Consider the following 17,898-nt stretch of genomic DNA (forward strand, 5'->3'; position numbering starts at 1 on the left):
CTACTTTTCCCTGACTCACTTCTTTTCTCCCTCTGTGTCTTTAAAATAGATGCGCTCGTCAAAACTGTAAATAGGTCTCGGCCCAAAAACAATGCCATCCAGATCCGAATAAAAAAAGCATGGTCGTTAATTGTTTGGTACGGACATGAAAACACACTGCCTTTATCTGGTAGTCGGAGTCCATCCAACATAGTCTCACAAAATCCTGTGGGAAACACTGACCATCCACTTGTTAACTTTTGGCTCAGTGCATGATGGGTGAATGAACATGCAAATAGATGGTACTAATACTATAATACTAATATACTATATACCAGTGATGTGACCAAGTCATTTTTGCTCAAGTCCCAAGTAAGTCTCAAGTCATTTGGTCCAAGTCTCAAGCAAGTCTCGAGTCATTTTTTCAAGTCAAGGCTAGTCACAGGTTATACCAAGTCAAGTCAGGTCCTTAGTTAAGGCAAGTCAAGTCCAGAGTCAAGTCACTTTTTTTCCACCCAAGATCCAGCACTCTTACCTGTAGTCTCCGGTCTTTATAAAGAGAAAAGACAAGGTGTTAGTGGCTCATCTAATAATGATATTATTGGCCAATTTATATAACCTGTTCAAAAAGTATGACAATGAATTGTATCTGTATTATCTTGGCACAGACGCAGCCATGATGACGGGCTACTTGAATGCCATTTCAACTAACTATATTCAGAGGTTGAAATCAGTGAGGAAGTTACAGTTCAGGAGATTATTGTCTAATCTATAAATGTGCTCAAGTAACAGGAGGGAAGCAGGAGTTTGTGTTAAGCACACCAAGACGCTGAACAAAAAATGGAGGGAAAAACATGAACAAGCCCTGACACAGACATTATAAACCAGCGAACAAAACTATTTCTTCTCCAGTTACTTTTCTTTCTTTGCAGAGCAAAACCCAAAAAATACATAACATATAAAATGCAAAGCAGAGGATATATTCAAATATAATGTTACCAACATAGACAGGTATACATACAAAACAACTAGGCCCATTTACTGCAGTAAGAATAAAGAAAGCAGCAATGAACGCTACTTTGTAATGTAACGGTAGTATAAACAATTTAAAATGAGTGTACAAATAACGACAATAGAGGAAATGAAAAAGTTAGAAAATAAAACTAGTTTAGAGCATTGAAATGATTCTCCTTCAAAGCCCTGGAGATGGTGTGAAGATGGCTGGGTTTTGTTTTAGTTCACAATCTATTACAATCATTCATAAACACTTTACGTATCTGTTACAGTTGACTTAAATGCTAAGTCGTACACAAAGCATATACTGCCATAATTAGTATACCTGCGTTCTTGAACTAGCGTTTCCTGAGGAATGTGTTTTAATACTCAAAGTGGTTTCTTTTAAGGGTCTCCATGGATGAAAGTAGACTAGAGGTTCCTTGGTGCATGCTTTTTGGGGGGTTTGATGACTGTACTGTACAATGCAGCTGGATCCTCTGCAGCTTCCTCCCTGCTGGGTCTGAAGGAGAAATACATTGAATGTAGCATGTTAACAGGACAAAAGTTAAAAACAACATTATGAGAATTACAGTTCTTTGATCTTTTATAATATAATGTTGTAATGTGACGTGTTGTTTACCTCTGGGCTGTACTGGCACTGTTAAATTTCACAGCAGAATACTCAACCATCTCTTCTTCTTCTTCCTTCTTTTGTTTCTTGTGTCTTTTGGGCTTTGCTGGTGTGACGTTGGAGTAGATAGGATCAGCCTGCTCTTTGGAAAAGTTGACAGTGGCATATTCAAGATCACCCTCCCGCCTGGCCGTTTGTATCTGTGGACATTGGACAAATAGGTTCAATTATTTCTCTGTAGATGGAAATCTGAAAGACAGAATTTAAGGCTTGTGACACTTACAAAGACAGAAGTTAGAATTAATCAAGGCAAAAAAGAAAAGGGAGCTAGAGATTTGTATGTGAAACCAATGGTTTTATTGGTGTTCCAGTTCCTGGTCATTAATAACAGATGATAAATAGTTGTTATTTCTTCGAAGGGCAGTGATGACATTTTGTAGAACCAGTCTGACCCACTGTTCAAGTCTCTAGCTAGGTCTTTCATCCCTCAGGTCCATGTATTTCTGTAGCTCTCCAGGATTTGTAATTGTCCATCCGTCCAACAGATCCACTCATTTTCGCAACGGTCTTCGTCAACTGCTCCTGCAGCAACTTGCTCACCTGTTCTTCTCTCCTCAACTACCCACCACAGTATCTACACCAGCCCAAATCTACCTACTCCTGGTGTGTCAATGAATACTTTTACATGTATTAGAATTTTCGACCAATATTATCATATTATTATGATCATATTCCGACTCTGTTATGGGTCATGGTCCAGATACCTTATTCATATTGTAGCATTTTATAATTAAGATAAGTGGGATATGGTGATATTCAGTTCTAGGGAGCATTATCTGGGCATTTAAACAGCACATTCAACATATCTGTCCAGATCAGGTTCAAGACAAACCAACAAGCCTTCAGTTTGCAAGGATTGGCAATAGGCTCCAAGTAAATGTGAAAAACTGTGGAATATTATTTTTCCATTAGCCATGTAAGCAGCTTAAAAGGGATTGTCTTTGTTGGAATAAGACCCCGTTCAGACCTGGTATCAACATGTGGTCTTCGTGATCAGATCACAAGTGGACAGACTTAACTACAGGTCTGAACGCTCCCAGGATGGATTGAAGACACATTCAGATTTGATTACTCAGGCCACATACGGAAGTGGTCTGGGACACATTTATCCACATACGTCTAGTAGTGTGAACGCACACGTGTCCTGGGTCACATTAAGCACCACCCACTTTCCCCATATCCACGGGAACGATAACGGGAGACCTCTCCTTTCATTCCTGTCTGATGTAACATTTATCCGCTGTGTCTCTTAAGAATCGTTTTTTTCTGTGTGTTAATCGCGCGGATTTTTCTGTCTGTCTGTCTGTCTGTCTGTCACTGTTAACAGAGACTCCAGTCTGCTGTGTATCATACATTTGATAAACACAGAGCTGAGGAGGAACATCAGGCTTCATGATCTATTTCCACTTGTAACAAAGCTTTTACAGAGTGAATCCTTGTAGGCATTCCTTTTTGGGCTTAAATTGAAAACCGAGACACAAAAAGATACTTCCTTCTTTGAATTTATGAACTTCCTCACCTGTTCTCTGTTGTCTGGTCTCTCAACAGGCTCAGATGGATGCTTGGAGGCCTTCCTCTTTCTAGTAAGATATATTTAGAAAGTTAAACCATGGCAGTAATCTCAGTGGTATCTAATGCTTTTTGGTGAAACAGAACTGCTCACATGATCCATAGGAGGACACAGATGAATATGATAGCGAGGAAAATAGCAGAGACTGTGGCAGGAGCAATAAGTTTCCACGCTCCTGAAAGAAACAGTGATCATATTAAAAGGCTGACAATTGATTCGGGTCAAGCAGAAAGTTACCCCATTATATAATAATACAAACATATTCTTCCAACTTGATGTATTTTCTTTTGATGAAATTACAAAATAATGACCAAGACAAAAGTCAAACGTCCCTGATGCTGTGAAACCCTTGTCGAAGTCCCTGGATGGCATCCTGGATTCATATTGGAATTCTTTAGTTCCACATGGAGACTTCCACACTAAACATGGAGGAGGGTTATTGGGAAGAGTGGCTTTCCCAAACTGAACCACAGTGGTGGTTGTCATTGGACTGCTGTGCTAGTCATAGATTGGCCATAACAAACACAATATTTGAGCATAGGGAGGTTCATTGGTGCACTTGGTACCATAACACCATCGGACAAAGATCTATGGTTGCCTTTGTGGTTCCGTAAGATGATTCTAATCATGAAGGAAGGCTTCAAGCTTGGCTGACCTTGGGGTCTCCTGAAGCAGCAGGCAGGTACTAGGAGACCAAAAGGACCTCTGACCCAGAATAGGGAACTTTAAGGGGCTCCTGAGCCTGACCAACACATCCTCTGTTGGGTGAAGCCTAAGAGAGTCTAAGGACATGGGGGAAGTCCGACTTAGTATATCCCTAAAAGCTAATCAAGGCTGTTGCAAGTTCCAGGGGGTAGATGAGACATTGTTGGGCTGTCTTGGATGGCACACCTTGGGAAAAGTGTCAGACCGGGTTTTGGTTACCAATTTTTAAAAAAGGAGGACCAGACTGTATGCTCCAATTACCGCGATCACAAAAATAATATATACTATTTGGATATTCCAAATTAGGCCTTCCAAATGAAGCATCTTCTGATTCAGACATTTGGGTTAAGATGATACTTTTCCAGTTTTAGAAACTTTCTTTGGACTTGTCTTCAGCCCATTCTGAATATGTTTTTTGGGTTCTTTTTTGTTTGGAATTTGACAAATTACCAGAATATTTGTACATGTGGACATCGTACTGTCAGTCTAAGCTGTTGAGGCAGAAGGACAAAGTTGGGCTTCCAACTTCACAGATTGCTGGAAGTGCTGAATCAGGAGTTGACAATCAACATTGGCCTGTTTTAACCATAACAAGATCTTGCTGAACTTATGTAGTTTATGTTGTTAGCATAAAACTCAGATCATAACGTGTCGATTAATCTTGTTATTTAACAGGACAACTGTGTGCTTCCTCCTTCACATATGGAGGAGCTGTCAACATCTTACTTATACTGGAGTATGTCTGTGTGAAACTTACCCGCCACAACAGTCAGATGTACAGTGGAGTTACTACGTCCTCTTGTGTTCTTGGCTTCACAGTAATAATTCCCACTGTGTTCAGGTCCTGGGTTGCTGATGGTAAAAATGTGTCCTGAAGCTTTTGGTGAGTCATCATGCTCCTTGATCCAGGTGTAATTAGCTGGTGGGTTAGCTTCACTGCTACAGGTCAGAGTCACTGAACTGCCCTCCTCTATCTCAGCAGAGGGACTCACTGACACAGAGGGAAGCTTTGGAGCATCTGGAGGACAAAATATAGAGAGACAAACTCCATTAATATTTGAATGAATGATTTAAAGAACTTTTGTTCCATGAAAAGAAGAAAAGAGTCGCGTGGCTTACACTGGACATCTACGAACAGAAGTGAAGAATTGATTTCTCCGTAATTATTCGCACACTTGCAGTAGTAGTTCCTTCTATCATCGGAGCTGATGGAGGTAAAATGATAACTTCTCTCTGGTCCTAGAGGCTGTGTTTGGTTCTCCCTGTACCAGGTACATTTAGCTGCTGGTTTAGCATCACTGCTACAGGTCAGAGACACTGTACTGTTCTCTCTGATTTCACCAGAGGGGCTCACAGACACATCAGGAACCTTTGGAGCATCTGGAGGAGATAAAAATTAAATGAATAATGTGGCCTTCAAGCTGGGCCAGCTCAAGGCGTAGGCCATATAGGCAGTGAGCTAAGGCACCACTTTCTGGAGGCGCTGGTTTAGCGGGCCATCTGATGATCCCACAGCATGCTGTAATGAAATAAAGAGACAGCAGCAGAAAGAGGGGAGAGAAACAGCAGCAGATAATGGAGAAAGAGAGACAGCAGGAGCTGATACGAGGTAAACAGTGAAGACACTGCATGAACTGTATCTGAAAATGAATAAGATAAGGAAAAATATTTTAATATTACAATAAAACAATGGAAACTTTTTCAAATATAGTTAATAAATTAACTTGTCTAAAGTAAAATAAAAACGTTTTTTCAGGTACAAATTTAAATGACAACAATGTTTATCAAACCAAATTCCTGGTATGTGTAAACCTACCTGGCAATAAACCCAAATTCAGATTCTGATTTAATGTAATTAAGGTTTAAGGTAAAATGGCCTCATCCAGGTTGTTCAGAGAAGATCCCCCCGACCTCCATACCAAACAAGTTCCCCTTCCACCTCGATCTGTATAACACTACCAATCAATAGATGATGTTTGAAATGGATAACTGATTTAAAAAATGGCATGCAATATGAAAACCAATGACAATAGATGATTTGTACCTTCAGTGTCGGCATAATAATCTGTTCACTCACATTTCACATCAATTGAAACGGATTCAGATTCACTTCTCCCCAGCTGGTTCTGAGCTGCACAGTAATACTCTCCAGAGTCTGAGGCTGTGATGGACCTGAAGTAAAGTTGTGTCCCTGGGCTGCGAGGTTGATGTTCCACATGTCCATTCTTCTTGTGCCAGGTGTAAGTAGCTGCTGGTTTAGCATCACTGCTACAGGTCAGAGTCACCGAACTGCCCTCCACTATCTCAGCAGAGGGACTCACTGACACAGAGGGAAGCTTCGGACCATCTGAAAATGCATTAATAAATTAAAATTAAACAAAAACAGACATGAGTAAAACATATAAAAACCAAACATAAATAAAGACAACACTCATGTTGAATTTGATTGATTGAATAGTGAAGAACTATTTTAAGTAAGTAAACATCTTTATGTTGCTTTTTGTTTGAGCTGTTTCACTCACGTTTTACATTTAAAGAGATGTATTTAGATGTTTTTTCCCCGTGCTTGTTCTTAGCTTTACAGTTATACTGTCCAGAGTCAGAGGCCTGGATGGACCTGAAGACAAACTGTGACTTTTTAATAAGAAGTTGATCCCTCCAATGTCCAATCTTCTTGTACCAGGTGAATTCAGCTTCAGGCTTAGCATCACTGCTACAGGTCAGAGACACTGTACTGTTCTCTCTGATTTCACCAGAGGGGCTCACAGACACATCAGGAACCTTTGGGGCATCTGGAGGAGATAAAAATTAAATGAATAATGTGGCCTTCAAGCTGGGCCAGCTCAAGGCGTAGGCCATATAGGCAGTGAGCTAAGGCACCACTTTCTGGAGGCGCTGGTTTAGCGGGCCATCTGATGATCCCACAGCATGCTGTAATGAAATAAAGAGACAGCAGCAGAAAGAGGGGAGAGAAACAGCAGCAGATAAAGGAGAAAGAGAGACAGCAGGAGCTGATACGAGGTCAACAGTGAGGACACTGCATGAACTGTATCTGAAAATGAATAAGATAAGGAAAAATATTTTAATATTACAATAAAACAATGGAAACTTTTTCAAATATAGTTAATAAATTAACTTGTCTAAAGTAAAATAAAAACGTTTTTTCAGGTACAAATTTAAATGACAACAACGTTTATCAAACCGAATTCCTGGTATGTGTAAACCTACCTGGCAATAAACCCAAATTCAGATTCTGATTTAATGTAATTAAGGTTTAAGGTAAAATGGCCTCATCCAGGTTGTTCAGAGAAGATCCCCCCGACCTCCATACCAAACAAGTTCCCCTTCCACCTCGATCTGTATAACACTACCAATCAATAGATGATGTTTGAAATGGATAACTGATTTAAAAAATGGCATGCAATATGAAAACCAATGACAAGAGATGATTTGTACCTTCAGTGTCGTCATAATAATCTGTTCACTCACATTTCACATCAATTAAAACAGGTCCAGATTCACTTCTCCCCAGCTGGTTCTGAGCTGCACAGTAATACTCTCCAGAGTCTGAGGCTTTGATGGACCTGAAGTAAAGTTGTGTCCCTGTGCTGCGAGGTTGACGTTCCACATGTCCATTCTTCTTGTGCCAGGTGTAAGTAGCTGCTGGGTTAGCATCACTGCTACAGGTCAGACTCACAGAACTGCGCTCCTCTATCTCAGCAGAGGGCCTCACTGATACAGAGGTCCTCTTTGGAGCATCTTGAGATGAAAAAAATATATTTTGAACACAATACGGAAATTTCAATCTACAAATTTACAGAAGGTCAGAGCTGTCTCTAGTTGTTGGGTTTGCCAAGTAGCCAAAAGCCAGCATGAAGAAAGAACACGTGAGAGAATTAAACCTCAGCGTCTATAAAAGCACGATTCATATAATCTCATTATCTTTCATCCAGGCCTCCACCTAAATGATGTCTCATCACATTCTGCTTAACAAATCCGAATGTTGGATGGATAATGTGCTGTATAGTTAAAAGAGTGTGTCACTTTCTCACTGCCACAGTGCAGTAAACACACAGTGAACCACTGAAACTACAGAAAAAAGCGAATATAATCAGCAAAGTCAGCCTGAATGTTTCTTTTTTTAAAGGGTTGTTTCACTCACATTTCACATCAATGCTGGTGTATACAGATGTCGTCCTCCCCAGCCTGTTCCCAGCTGCGCAGTAATACTTTCCAGAGTCAGAGGCCTGGATGGAGCTGAAGACAAGCTTTGCTTCTTTACTGAGAGCTTGATAACCACGTTCCTTGTACCAGGTGTATTCAGCTGCTGGGTTAGCATCACTGCTACAAGTCAGAGTCACTGAACTGTTCTCAATAATTTGACCAGGGGGACTCACAGACACAGAAGAATCCTGTGGAGCATCTGGAGGAGAAAACATCTGTTTTAATGTCATGTGGACATTTTTATGCTTAAATTGTCAATACTAACATCCAAAAACTGATCAAATATTAGATATACATATCAGACATACAGGTATATTAGATGGAGCCATTTCCCATGAACATAAACACAGAAACATAGCGCTGTGTGGCATCACTTTGTGACAATAGATGATTTGTACCTTCAGTGTCGTCATAATAATCTGTTCACTCACATTTCACATCAATTAAAACAGGTCCAGATTCACTTCTCCCCAGCTGGTTCTGAGCTGCACAGTAATACTCTCCAGAGTCTGAGGCTTTGATGGACCAGAAGTTAAGTTGTGTCCCTGGGCTGCGAGGTTGACGTTCCACATGTCCATTCTTCTTGTGCCAGGTGTAAGTAGCTGCTGGGTTAGCATCACTGCTACAGGTCAGAGTCACTGAACTGCGCTCCTCTATCTCAGCAGAGGGCCTCACTGATACAGAGGTCCTCTTCGGAGCATCTTGAGAAGACAAAAATATTCATTTTAACACAATACAGACGTTTAAATCTTCATATGTTCATTACAGAAGGTCAGAGCTGTCTCTATCTGCTGGGTTTGTTTGGCTTTCTGGTTCAGGAGCCAATAGCCGGCATGAAGAAAGAACACGTGAGGATTAAACCTCAGTGTCTTTAAAACCACAATTTATATCATCTATTATTTTTCATCCAGGCCTCCAACTGTTGTTATATTCAGCTGAATAAATCAGAATGTTGATGGATAATTTGCTGTATAATTAAAAGAGTGTGTCACTTTCTTACTGACAAACTGCAGTAAACACACAGTGAACCACATGTCTTCATGTCCTCTAAGATTAAGTATCTTTTATTTTCTGATCAGACTGCAGATTCTCACAGACTGTAGCTGCTTTGAAATGTGAACACTTTGTAGGTTAACTACAGATTAATTTAGCAGTGAAGAATCTTCTCGTTCACCAGCTGCATGCTCCACTACCAACCACTGTCTCACCAGAGTGACTCACTAACACAGAGGGAAGCTTGAATGCATAACCCTGAACAGCGGAGTAAATCTGGGCGCCAACAAAGACTGAAACTACAGAAAAAGGGTCATTTCACTCACATGTCACATCAATGTTGGTGTCTCCAGAGGTCCTGCTCCCCAGCCTGTTGGCAGCTGCACAGTTGTACTTTCCAGAGTCAGAGGCCTGGATGGAGCTGAAGACAAGCTGAGCTTCTGTGTGGGGAGGCTGTGGGACATTTTCCTTGTACCAGGTGTAAGTAGCTGCTGGGTTAGCATCACTGCTACAGGTCAGAGTCACTGAACTGTTCTCAACTATTTGACCAGGGGGACTCACAGACACAGCAGGATCCTGTGGAGCATCTGGAGGAGAAAACATCTGTGTTTTAATGGACACTTGGATGCTTAAATTGTCAGTACTATGATCCAGTACCAGATCAAATATTATTATCAGCTGCACAGTAACACAGCAGAATATAAGTTGTGTTAGTGACACTGTGGATAAGACTCACACACTGCAGGAGAGCGGCATCGCTCACGTCCTTTAACAGCGCAGGAATATCTGTTTTTATTATTAACAGAGACTCTAAGAGAAGATCTCTCTTCATTCATTTTCACTCCATTATTGAACCAGACAAATGAGGTGTAACTGCTGCTGTGACACCTCAGGTCTGCATAATCCCATGATCCTTCCACCTTCACCTGCAGGTCTGAACATAAGAAAGAACTGAAATGTTATTTCAAAATAAACCAATAAAGTTCACAGATACAAACAAGATACAAAGCAGTGTTTACAAAAAACACCAATTATTCTGGTGAAACTGTTACCTGTGACAGACAAAGTGACTCCAGGTGAACCACTAAAACTTCCACGTGGTTGGTTTGTTGTGAATCTGAACTTGTACTCAGCTGAGTCGCTCTCTCTCAGGTCTGTGATTCTCAGAGTGCAGTCGTTCTCATGAAAAAGATACTGAACACGACCTGTGTAGTCTGAGTCTGTTCTCACATCCACAGGTCCATAATAATTCTCTTTAGTAAACCACAGGCTGCTTTGAACTTCAGTAGTTTGTTGATTCATTGTGGATGGGTATGTGTAGGTGCAGGGTATGTCCACTGTTGATCCTTTTAAAGCACAGATCTGAGTGGAAGAGTAAGTCACTCCAAAGCTCTGAACCACTGTAACACAGAGCACATCAGGAAGGAGAATTAAATTCATAACAACAGAGAAAAAGACAGAGATTTCATTAAGGTACTTCTTGTAGGGAGATCCAGAGGCTCCGATTTTCACTTTTTTTTTACTGTTCAAGCCAGGCACGTAGCTGTAGGCTGAATACGGTTTCAATTATCTGACTACTCCACCAATACAAATGAAATGATTCTTGTTCACCACATGATGATGATGATGATGATGATGATGATGATAGGTCAGATTGTTTGAGTAGCCGTGCACTTTGCAAATGCCAGATTGCGAGCCGCCCCTCCTTCTTTCACAGAGGAATGTTTCTGTTCAGAGGCCTACTGTCAGCTAGACAGCTGTTTTTAATGTAGGTTGAAATAAAAATCAGTTTGCTTAAGGTTGTCACAAATAGACGTGAGGAGGAGGAGAAAGTTCCGCCATCATTCTCAACACGACACACCTTCGCCAGCTTTCTCCTCAACGAGTGCAGCCAAGTAGCAACGACAGGGCTGCTCATTCAACCCTTTCCCCCGTCAGCAGCAGCATGTGATTTAGCACTCGATTCTCCAACGACGACATTTACTCACGACACACAGCGCTGTAACTTCAATCTCTAGACACGCCGATAGGATCGGTCAGAATCTAATTACAATTAAATAAAATGTGTTTTCTACACACCCGAAAGGTCCAACACAGGCGGTCGAGGTTCATACAGTGAAATAGTCTGAAATATGGCTGCATGCATGTGCGTGCTTTGTGGGCGCCGTGCCAGGCTAGGTTCACATCTCAGATACACCCCATTTCACCGATAAATCACTCGCGGTGACTTCGACTCATTAGGAGTCGCTAGTACTTCGACGGTCAACTAGCACGAGCACAACATACCTTTGATGCTATATTTCAACAAACGTTAATATAATAGCCTGAATGAATGTTAAATATGGCAACGTCAAAGAAAGAACTCACAGCAAAGCCTTTTAAAAGCTCCTGTGAGGAACTTTCTGTTTGTGTTGGTTTGGCGCCCCCTGTGGACAAAGCCGTACCTCTCATCTCTTTGCTGATTTTGTCCTGTACATGCTGAAGTTGTGGTTTTTTGACAAAACATCTCATCCTGCTTTCTTTAACAGTCTTACGCCGGGGACACACCGGACGAGGAAGCGCTGCGAAGCGCCGCGCAACGAAAATCGCGCACGAGCTGGAACACTTCCGTTCACACCAGACGTGCATTTCTCCGCGCCGGTCGACAAGCGCCTCTGCTCCTCAGCTGTCGTTTACTCACATTCGGAGCTGTTTTTTCATCATGCTCTCTCTCTCTGTTTGCGTGTGTGTTTTGACACCCTGCCCCCACCCCCTATAGCCAGGCCACTTTGTGTCTCTCTCTTTGTGTGTGTGTGTGTGTGTGTGTGTGTCTGTGTGTGTGCGTGCGTGTATCTTCATCTCTCTCGCGCTCTGTTTAGATACTGACAAATATATAAAAGCACACAAATATAACATCGCATTTGTCAATCGCTGTGTTTTATTTTGAAAATTGTTTGAATTTTGAAAATTGACCGGATTCTCTCGTTGTTTCATGTGTGACTTCCTGCCAGGATTGACGCGATCGCTCCCGGCTCGCGCAAAAAATAGACCAGGCGCCGAAACGATCGCTGCAGGGCGCGAGCCGGCCGCAGAGGTGCGCGCCGCGGCGCTTCTGATGTGAACGACACAATCGGTGAACATGGGCGCCGAAAGGAAACGGGCTCCGCTTCTCGGCGCTTAGCTGTAACCCTAACCCTAACCCTGGAAAATGTAGACAAAGGCAGCGTGCAGTCAATTGCCTCGTCTGACACGTCGTCCTCGTCTTTAACCACAGACGTCAGGTAAGGAGCAGATATGACACAGATCTGTGTGTTTCTCATGCCCTGTACCTGGCTCAATAACGTCGCGATCTGTACGTATTCCCGCGCACAGTTACTATACAGTATAAAATAGGTCTACGTCTCTACATGCTCTGAATGGCACGGGCAGGAGCTGTAACCTGCGATCAGTTCATCATAGTTTCTAATAACGCAGCGCGGGGAGGACAGACGTGGACCTGTGTGCTAATCACGCAGGTCTTTCTGTCCGTCTGTCCCTGTTAACAGAGACTCCAGTCTGCTGTGCGAGAGCTGAAGAGGAGCATCAGGCTTCATGATCAAACGAAGTTTCATGATCAGACTGATGTTTTTTCATCACTTCAGTCCGCGATCACCCGCTCCCTCCCTCCCTCCCTCCCTCCCTCCCTCCGTGCCCCTGGTCTCCCCCTCTCAGCGCTGCGAGTCTGCATCAGGTTTTGTTATGTGACAGTTTTAATGTTACTGAGCATGTTGGTGCCGGTGCACCTCCATCCATACGCTTTAATTAATGATGCTGCTGCGTCTGTCAGCTGTGTTTGTGTGAACATGTGGACCGCCGTGCCAGGCTATGCGATGAGCATAGCAAATCTTTGCCTTTGTGCCTGTGATGCATAAGGCTTGTAGGATTAAACTTTGGTGCATTCAGGCAAGTATAGTTGTAATGGCCTATTTTGGTTAACAAATGCGATACAGAACCTATTAAGTATGATTGGTCTCGGACGGGCTAGACCCACCTGATTTTCTCTTTGCCCACCCACACTGTGATTTCTGCCAACGCGCTGGTTCAAGCAACTTGCTGCACCTTAACAAACTATTTGAATCACATTTCACATTGATTAAGTTCTTCTCAGATCCCCCCCTCCCTCCTCCCCATATTGTTCTCAGTCAACTCACACACTGCAGGAGAGCGGTATCCCTCACGTCCTTTAACAGCGCAGGAGTAACTGTTACCATAAGCAGACCTTCTAAGAGAAGATGTCTCTTCAAACATTTTCACTCCATTACTGAACCAGACATATGAAGGATTATCAGCCACATTACAGCTGCTGTGACACTTCAGGTCTGCGTAGGTCGATGATGATGATCCTTCCATCTGCACCTGCAGGTCTGAACATGAGAAGAAAGAAGTGAAATGTTATTTCAAAATAAACCAATAAAGTTCACAGATACAAAAAACCCACAAAGATAAAGTAGTATTCACAAAAAACACCAAATATTCTGGTGAAACTGTTACCTGTGACAGACAAAGTGACTCCAGGTGAACCACTAAAACTTCCACCTGGTTGGTTTGTTATGAATCTGAACTTGTACTGAGCTGAGTCGCTCTCTCTCAGGTCTGTGATTCTCAGAGTGCAGTCGTTCTCATGAAAAACATACTGAACACGACCTGTGTAGTCTGAGTCTGTCGTCAGATCCACAGGTTCATTGTTTCTCCTCTTAGCAAACCACAGGCTGCTTTGAACTTCAGTCGTTTGTTGATTCATTGTGGATGGGTATGTGTAGGTGCAGGGTATGTCCACTGTTGATCCTTCTAAAGCACAGATCTGAGTGGAAGAGTAAGTCACTCTCCAGTCAGTCTCCCCCTGTACCACTGTAACACAGAGCACACCAGAAAAAACATTAAGATCATCACAACAGACGAAACACTCGACAATTACCTGTACAGGTGTTTCAATAAAGAAACCGGCTCCATGACTTCAATACATTTCCCAAAACTAGGTGGCAGTAAATCTTGAGTCTGAGGAAAGTGATGCATTTCTAAAGTGGTTGTTATTATATAATTTATTATTTTATTATTAAGGCACAGTAACACAGACATATAGAAGATCAAAGACAAAGTGTTAGAGATCAGGAACGCATGGAAACATCACACAGACAACAACCCGACCGATGTATCGGTCAGCTAGAGATGTTTCGGTCCTGAGCGATTCGTTCAAAAAGAACGAATCTTTTCAGTGAACGGAATGATCCGTTCACTTCCATGCATCAAATTCGTTCCTTTCGTTCACTTGGCTCCGCTCGCGGCTCTCCAGTGCCTCCCTTCTTCTTTTAGAAAACCAGACTGATAGATGTTAGCACGAGCCAATTGCCTTTTAGAGGAGGCCTGTTTGTATCAAATCAAATGTATCAAATGACCATCATTGGTTAGGAGAACGACTGAACGTATCGCTTGACCGAATGTCTCTCTCTCTCGCTCTCGTTCAGTGAACGAAGAATGGCCTTTGGAACGAAGGTGGATTAGGTGCATCTGTGCATACAAGTCAATTCACAGATGTGTAAACCACTGACAGATGAACACAAACTAAACTATGTTTATTTATTTAGAAATTATAATGTCAGAAGGTTTTGTAATGGGCAAGTTGGGCCAAGTAGACCAGTGAATGTAACGGGAGCCGTCATCGTTCATGAACGAGTGAGAGTGAGGGAGGAGTGACAACAGAACTGCGTCTGACTGAGCCTTTTAAAGGAGCGCTGTATGTAACACAAAGGTATTAGATATTAATTGGTTTAAAAAATGGGAAAAAACACAAATGTTTTGTTATCGTTCGTTAATTTTTTTTCATACAGCAGTGTTGGGGGAGACTCTGATTAAATATATTACATCCTAAGGCCCTGTGATATACAAGGAGCCTCATTCACCTCCATTAAACTTTAAAAACAACATAGAATAAAAACGGTGACGCAGACTCGCAGGGCTGAGAGGGAGAGAGCACCTGCACAGAGGGAGGGAGGCAGCGGGTCAGCGTGGACTGAAGTGATGAGGTGATATAAAAGTTTGATCATGAAGCCTGATATCATCTACAGCTCTGTGTAAAATATATGTAGTACACAGCAGACAGACAGAAAGACAGACAGATCTGAACACAGGTCCACGTTATTAAACGTCTGTTCTCCCCGCGCTGCGTTATAATGAACTGCTCGCAGGTTACAGCTCCTGCTCGTGTCATTCCAGCATGTGGAGAGACGTACTTTATTTTTTATATTAATTGTGTGCAGAAAATAAAGACAGAACGCGACCTTATTGTGGCAACCAATCAAGATCAGTCATTGTTATTCTATTCTATTATTATATATATTATTGATCACATGATCCTGAGTGTGAGTGCGATCTCACCTGTTTAGGCAGATGATTTAACACTGCATTGTAATTGGGAGATCGGTGGTGTCTAGGCCATTGCCTCTGTTAAGGGATGATTTTCTCATATTAGAAGCATATTAAAATTACAATGACCTGGATTACTGAGAACCTTCACACTAGCAAATACAGTTTGAGCGCAGAGGAGGGGCGAATGACCGGGTCCTCTCTCGGTCGTGAACGAACGAAATGAGTCCCAACAGGTCAGACATTCTGATCCTCGACCACGACAAACTAAGGCGGCGGGGGTATATCTTGCACACATCAGCAGTTCACATATGTTTACAGCACTGATGAACACAAACACAATTTTGTGTTGTTATATTGTGATGATTGAACAAGAAGACCAGTAATGCAACGGGAGCCGTACCGTTCATGAACGAGTGAGAGTGAGTGAGTTACGGGTAAACCGGAAATGTCACTGAACGACCTGGTGAACGGATGTAATGAACGAATCTTTCAGCTGAACGAGATCCGAAGATCCGGGTCACTGAAGTGAACGACAGCTGACATCTCTACGGTCAGCTGATTTCATCTGCTGATCATTGCATTTTGCAGAAATATCAGTATCAGCATATATATCATCCAACATGCTCCACTATTAATGACTTTCATTCTTGCAGTGCTGTGAGACAAAGTCATTACACCTCCTGACAAGCAGAGGGTATAACGTTTGGTTCATCAACAGGAGTACCAAGCTCCAAGTTATTCCACCATAATAGAGCTTGAGTGAAGAAATGTAACAGCTTCCTCACTCATGGTTATAAACCAGCACAAAAATGACAATTTCTAACATAAACTTAACAACTTAAACTACTCAGTCAGCACTAGGCGGCAGGCATGATGGGAAATGAGGACGTCCCTATCGCTGCCAGAGTGCGCGTCACAGCTGAGCAGAGCAGCACACACAGCGAAGGGAAGCAGCATATTATCTTTCCCATACAGAACGAAACATTGTGAACAACAAACTCACGTTAAAATCACAGTAATCAGCCAAAGAAAGCTTGCTTTCAGCGCACCGCTGTTTCTACCCTCTGCGCATCTAAACGGCACAGACGAGATTCCGTGTGTACAGTCTGGCTCTCAGTTAGTTTGAAGTTCGATAGTAATGAAGGTACAGGAGCTTTAAGCTCTATTTTCTGCTAGTTTCACAGCGGTTACGCTCTAAACAACAAGCTTACACGTCTACACCTCCGTACAACCCCGCAGGAAGAGACAGGGTTTTGTTTTAATAAGCCATCGTCGCGCTGCTGCCAGGTGTGTGCGTCTGTCTACTCCGCCCTCCGTCACACCTGCAGCTCCATACAGCAGTGAGACCCACGCGGACTGTTCTCATTCACAGAACGGCAAATGAAGACGTTTTGTGAAGTCTATTTCAAGTCTCATGAAGAAGTTCAAGTTACGGTGCTACAGACAGACAGAGAGCAGAGCAGAGAGACAGCCATGTCACCGTGATGCTACGTTTTGACTGAGTCCCGACCTGCGGACTGTTGGCTGAGCTCCAGACCTCTGCCCCGCGACAGACGGTCCATAGATCGTCCAAAATGCCCCAAACAGAGCAGAATAATAGGAATAGAAACACAGACGAAGGGCAGATCCTCTGCAGATACAGACACCAGCTCACACTTCTCCTGGATTATGATGTTGATTAAGAGGGAATATTTAATATGGAAAATCCTGCTTATTTAGCCTTTTATGACTATTATTAACAGCATCAGTCTGTCAAATGAGCTGGTCTGTGTTTAGTGACTTTTATCTTCAGCAGCACTGTGTGAAGGTGGGAAAGGTGGGTTCATTATGTGTATTTTAGTGTTATACTCACTTCTATTTAATTTGATCATTTATTTTAGTGCTATTAAAGCTGCTACAGAAACTCTATTTTATCTAAATTTTGTATGTCATGCAAATGTGACAATAACTTTTCAGATTTTGAATGTTATTCTTTTAATTATAACATATAATACCTACAATGAACACAAGTCCAGTATCGGTCAGGCTCTCGCAGACGTCAGTAAGTAACTTGATGCGCTGGCAAAGTTGGTTCCCCTTCTTCTCATTAAGTAAATACAGACTTCCGTAACTTAACTCTTAAGTTACTGAATCCTTCAGATGTACCACTGACAGCTCCAGCCTTACAGAACTACTCGTCATGTGCAATACTCCAAACCTCTCAAAAGTTCATGTAACATGATGCAAACAGATGTTTCATGTGTGAAAACATGAAACGCATCTAAAGACTTTGAAACATGAGGATACAGAACAATCTGTAAATACACAAGTGAATATGCTTTAAATGGTTTGTATCATTTAACGTCATATCTCACATTAA

The 17,898-nt window shown here is 42.2% G+C and overlaps 1 protein-coding gene across 1 annotated transcript; it reads right to left on the bottom strand.

Moving 5' to 3' along the window:
• Positions 1–1,404: 1,404 nt before the first annotated feature.
• Positions 1,405–17,101, bottom strand: LOC138595065 (B-cell receptor CD22-like). Its single transcript, XM_069666383.1, has 10 exons — positions 17,050–17,101; positions 13,668–14,024; positions 13,385–13,540; positions 9,485–9,745; positions 8,630–8,866; positions 8,104–8,364; positions 4,699–4,959; positions 3,892–3,902; positions 1,616–1,806; positions 1,405–1,495 (listed from the first exon to the last, which is right to left on the bottom strand). Exons 1-10 carry the CDS (start codon positions 17,099–17,101, stop codon positions 1,405–1,407), a joined length of 1,878 nt encoding a protein of 625 aa, XP_069522484.1.
• Between the last annotated feature and the right edge of the window lie 797 nt (positions 17,102–17,898).

The sequence above is a fragment of the Semicossyphus pulcher genome, unplaced genomic scaffold (genome assembly GCF_022749685.1).
Source record: "Semicossyphus pulcher isolate SPU_LCO1_2020_fin unplaced genomic scaffold, fSemPul1.0.p SCAF_17, whole genome shotgun sequence".
In the NCBI taxonomy this organism is placed as follows: domain Eukaryota; kingdom Metazoa; phylum Chordata; class Actinopteri; order Labriformes; family Labridae; genus Semicossyphus; species Semicossyphus pulcher.

What these genes read in the sequence shown, in the direction of transcription:
- LOC138595065 (XM_069666383.1), bottom strand. Translation starts at nt 17,101, where the DNA reads ATGGACCGTCTGTCGCGGGGCAGAGGTCTGGAGCTCAGCCAACAGTCC. An exon ending in CACCAACATTGATGTGACAT is followed by an intron (nt 8,867 to 9,484) that starts GTGAGTGAAATG and finishes TGTCTTCTCAAG; the next exon opens with ATGCTCCGAAGAGGACCTCT. An exon ending in CACCAGCATTGATGTGAAAT is followed by an intron (nt 4,960 to 8,103) that starts GTGAGTGAAACA and finishes TTTGTCCTCCAG; the next exon opens with ATGCTCCAAAGCTTCCCTCT.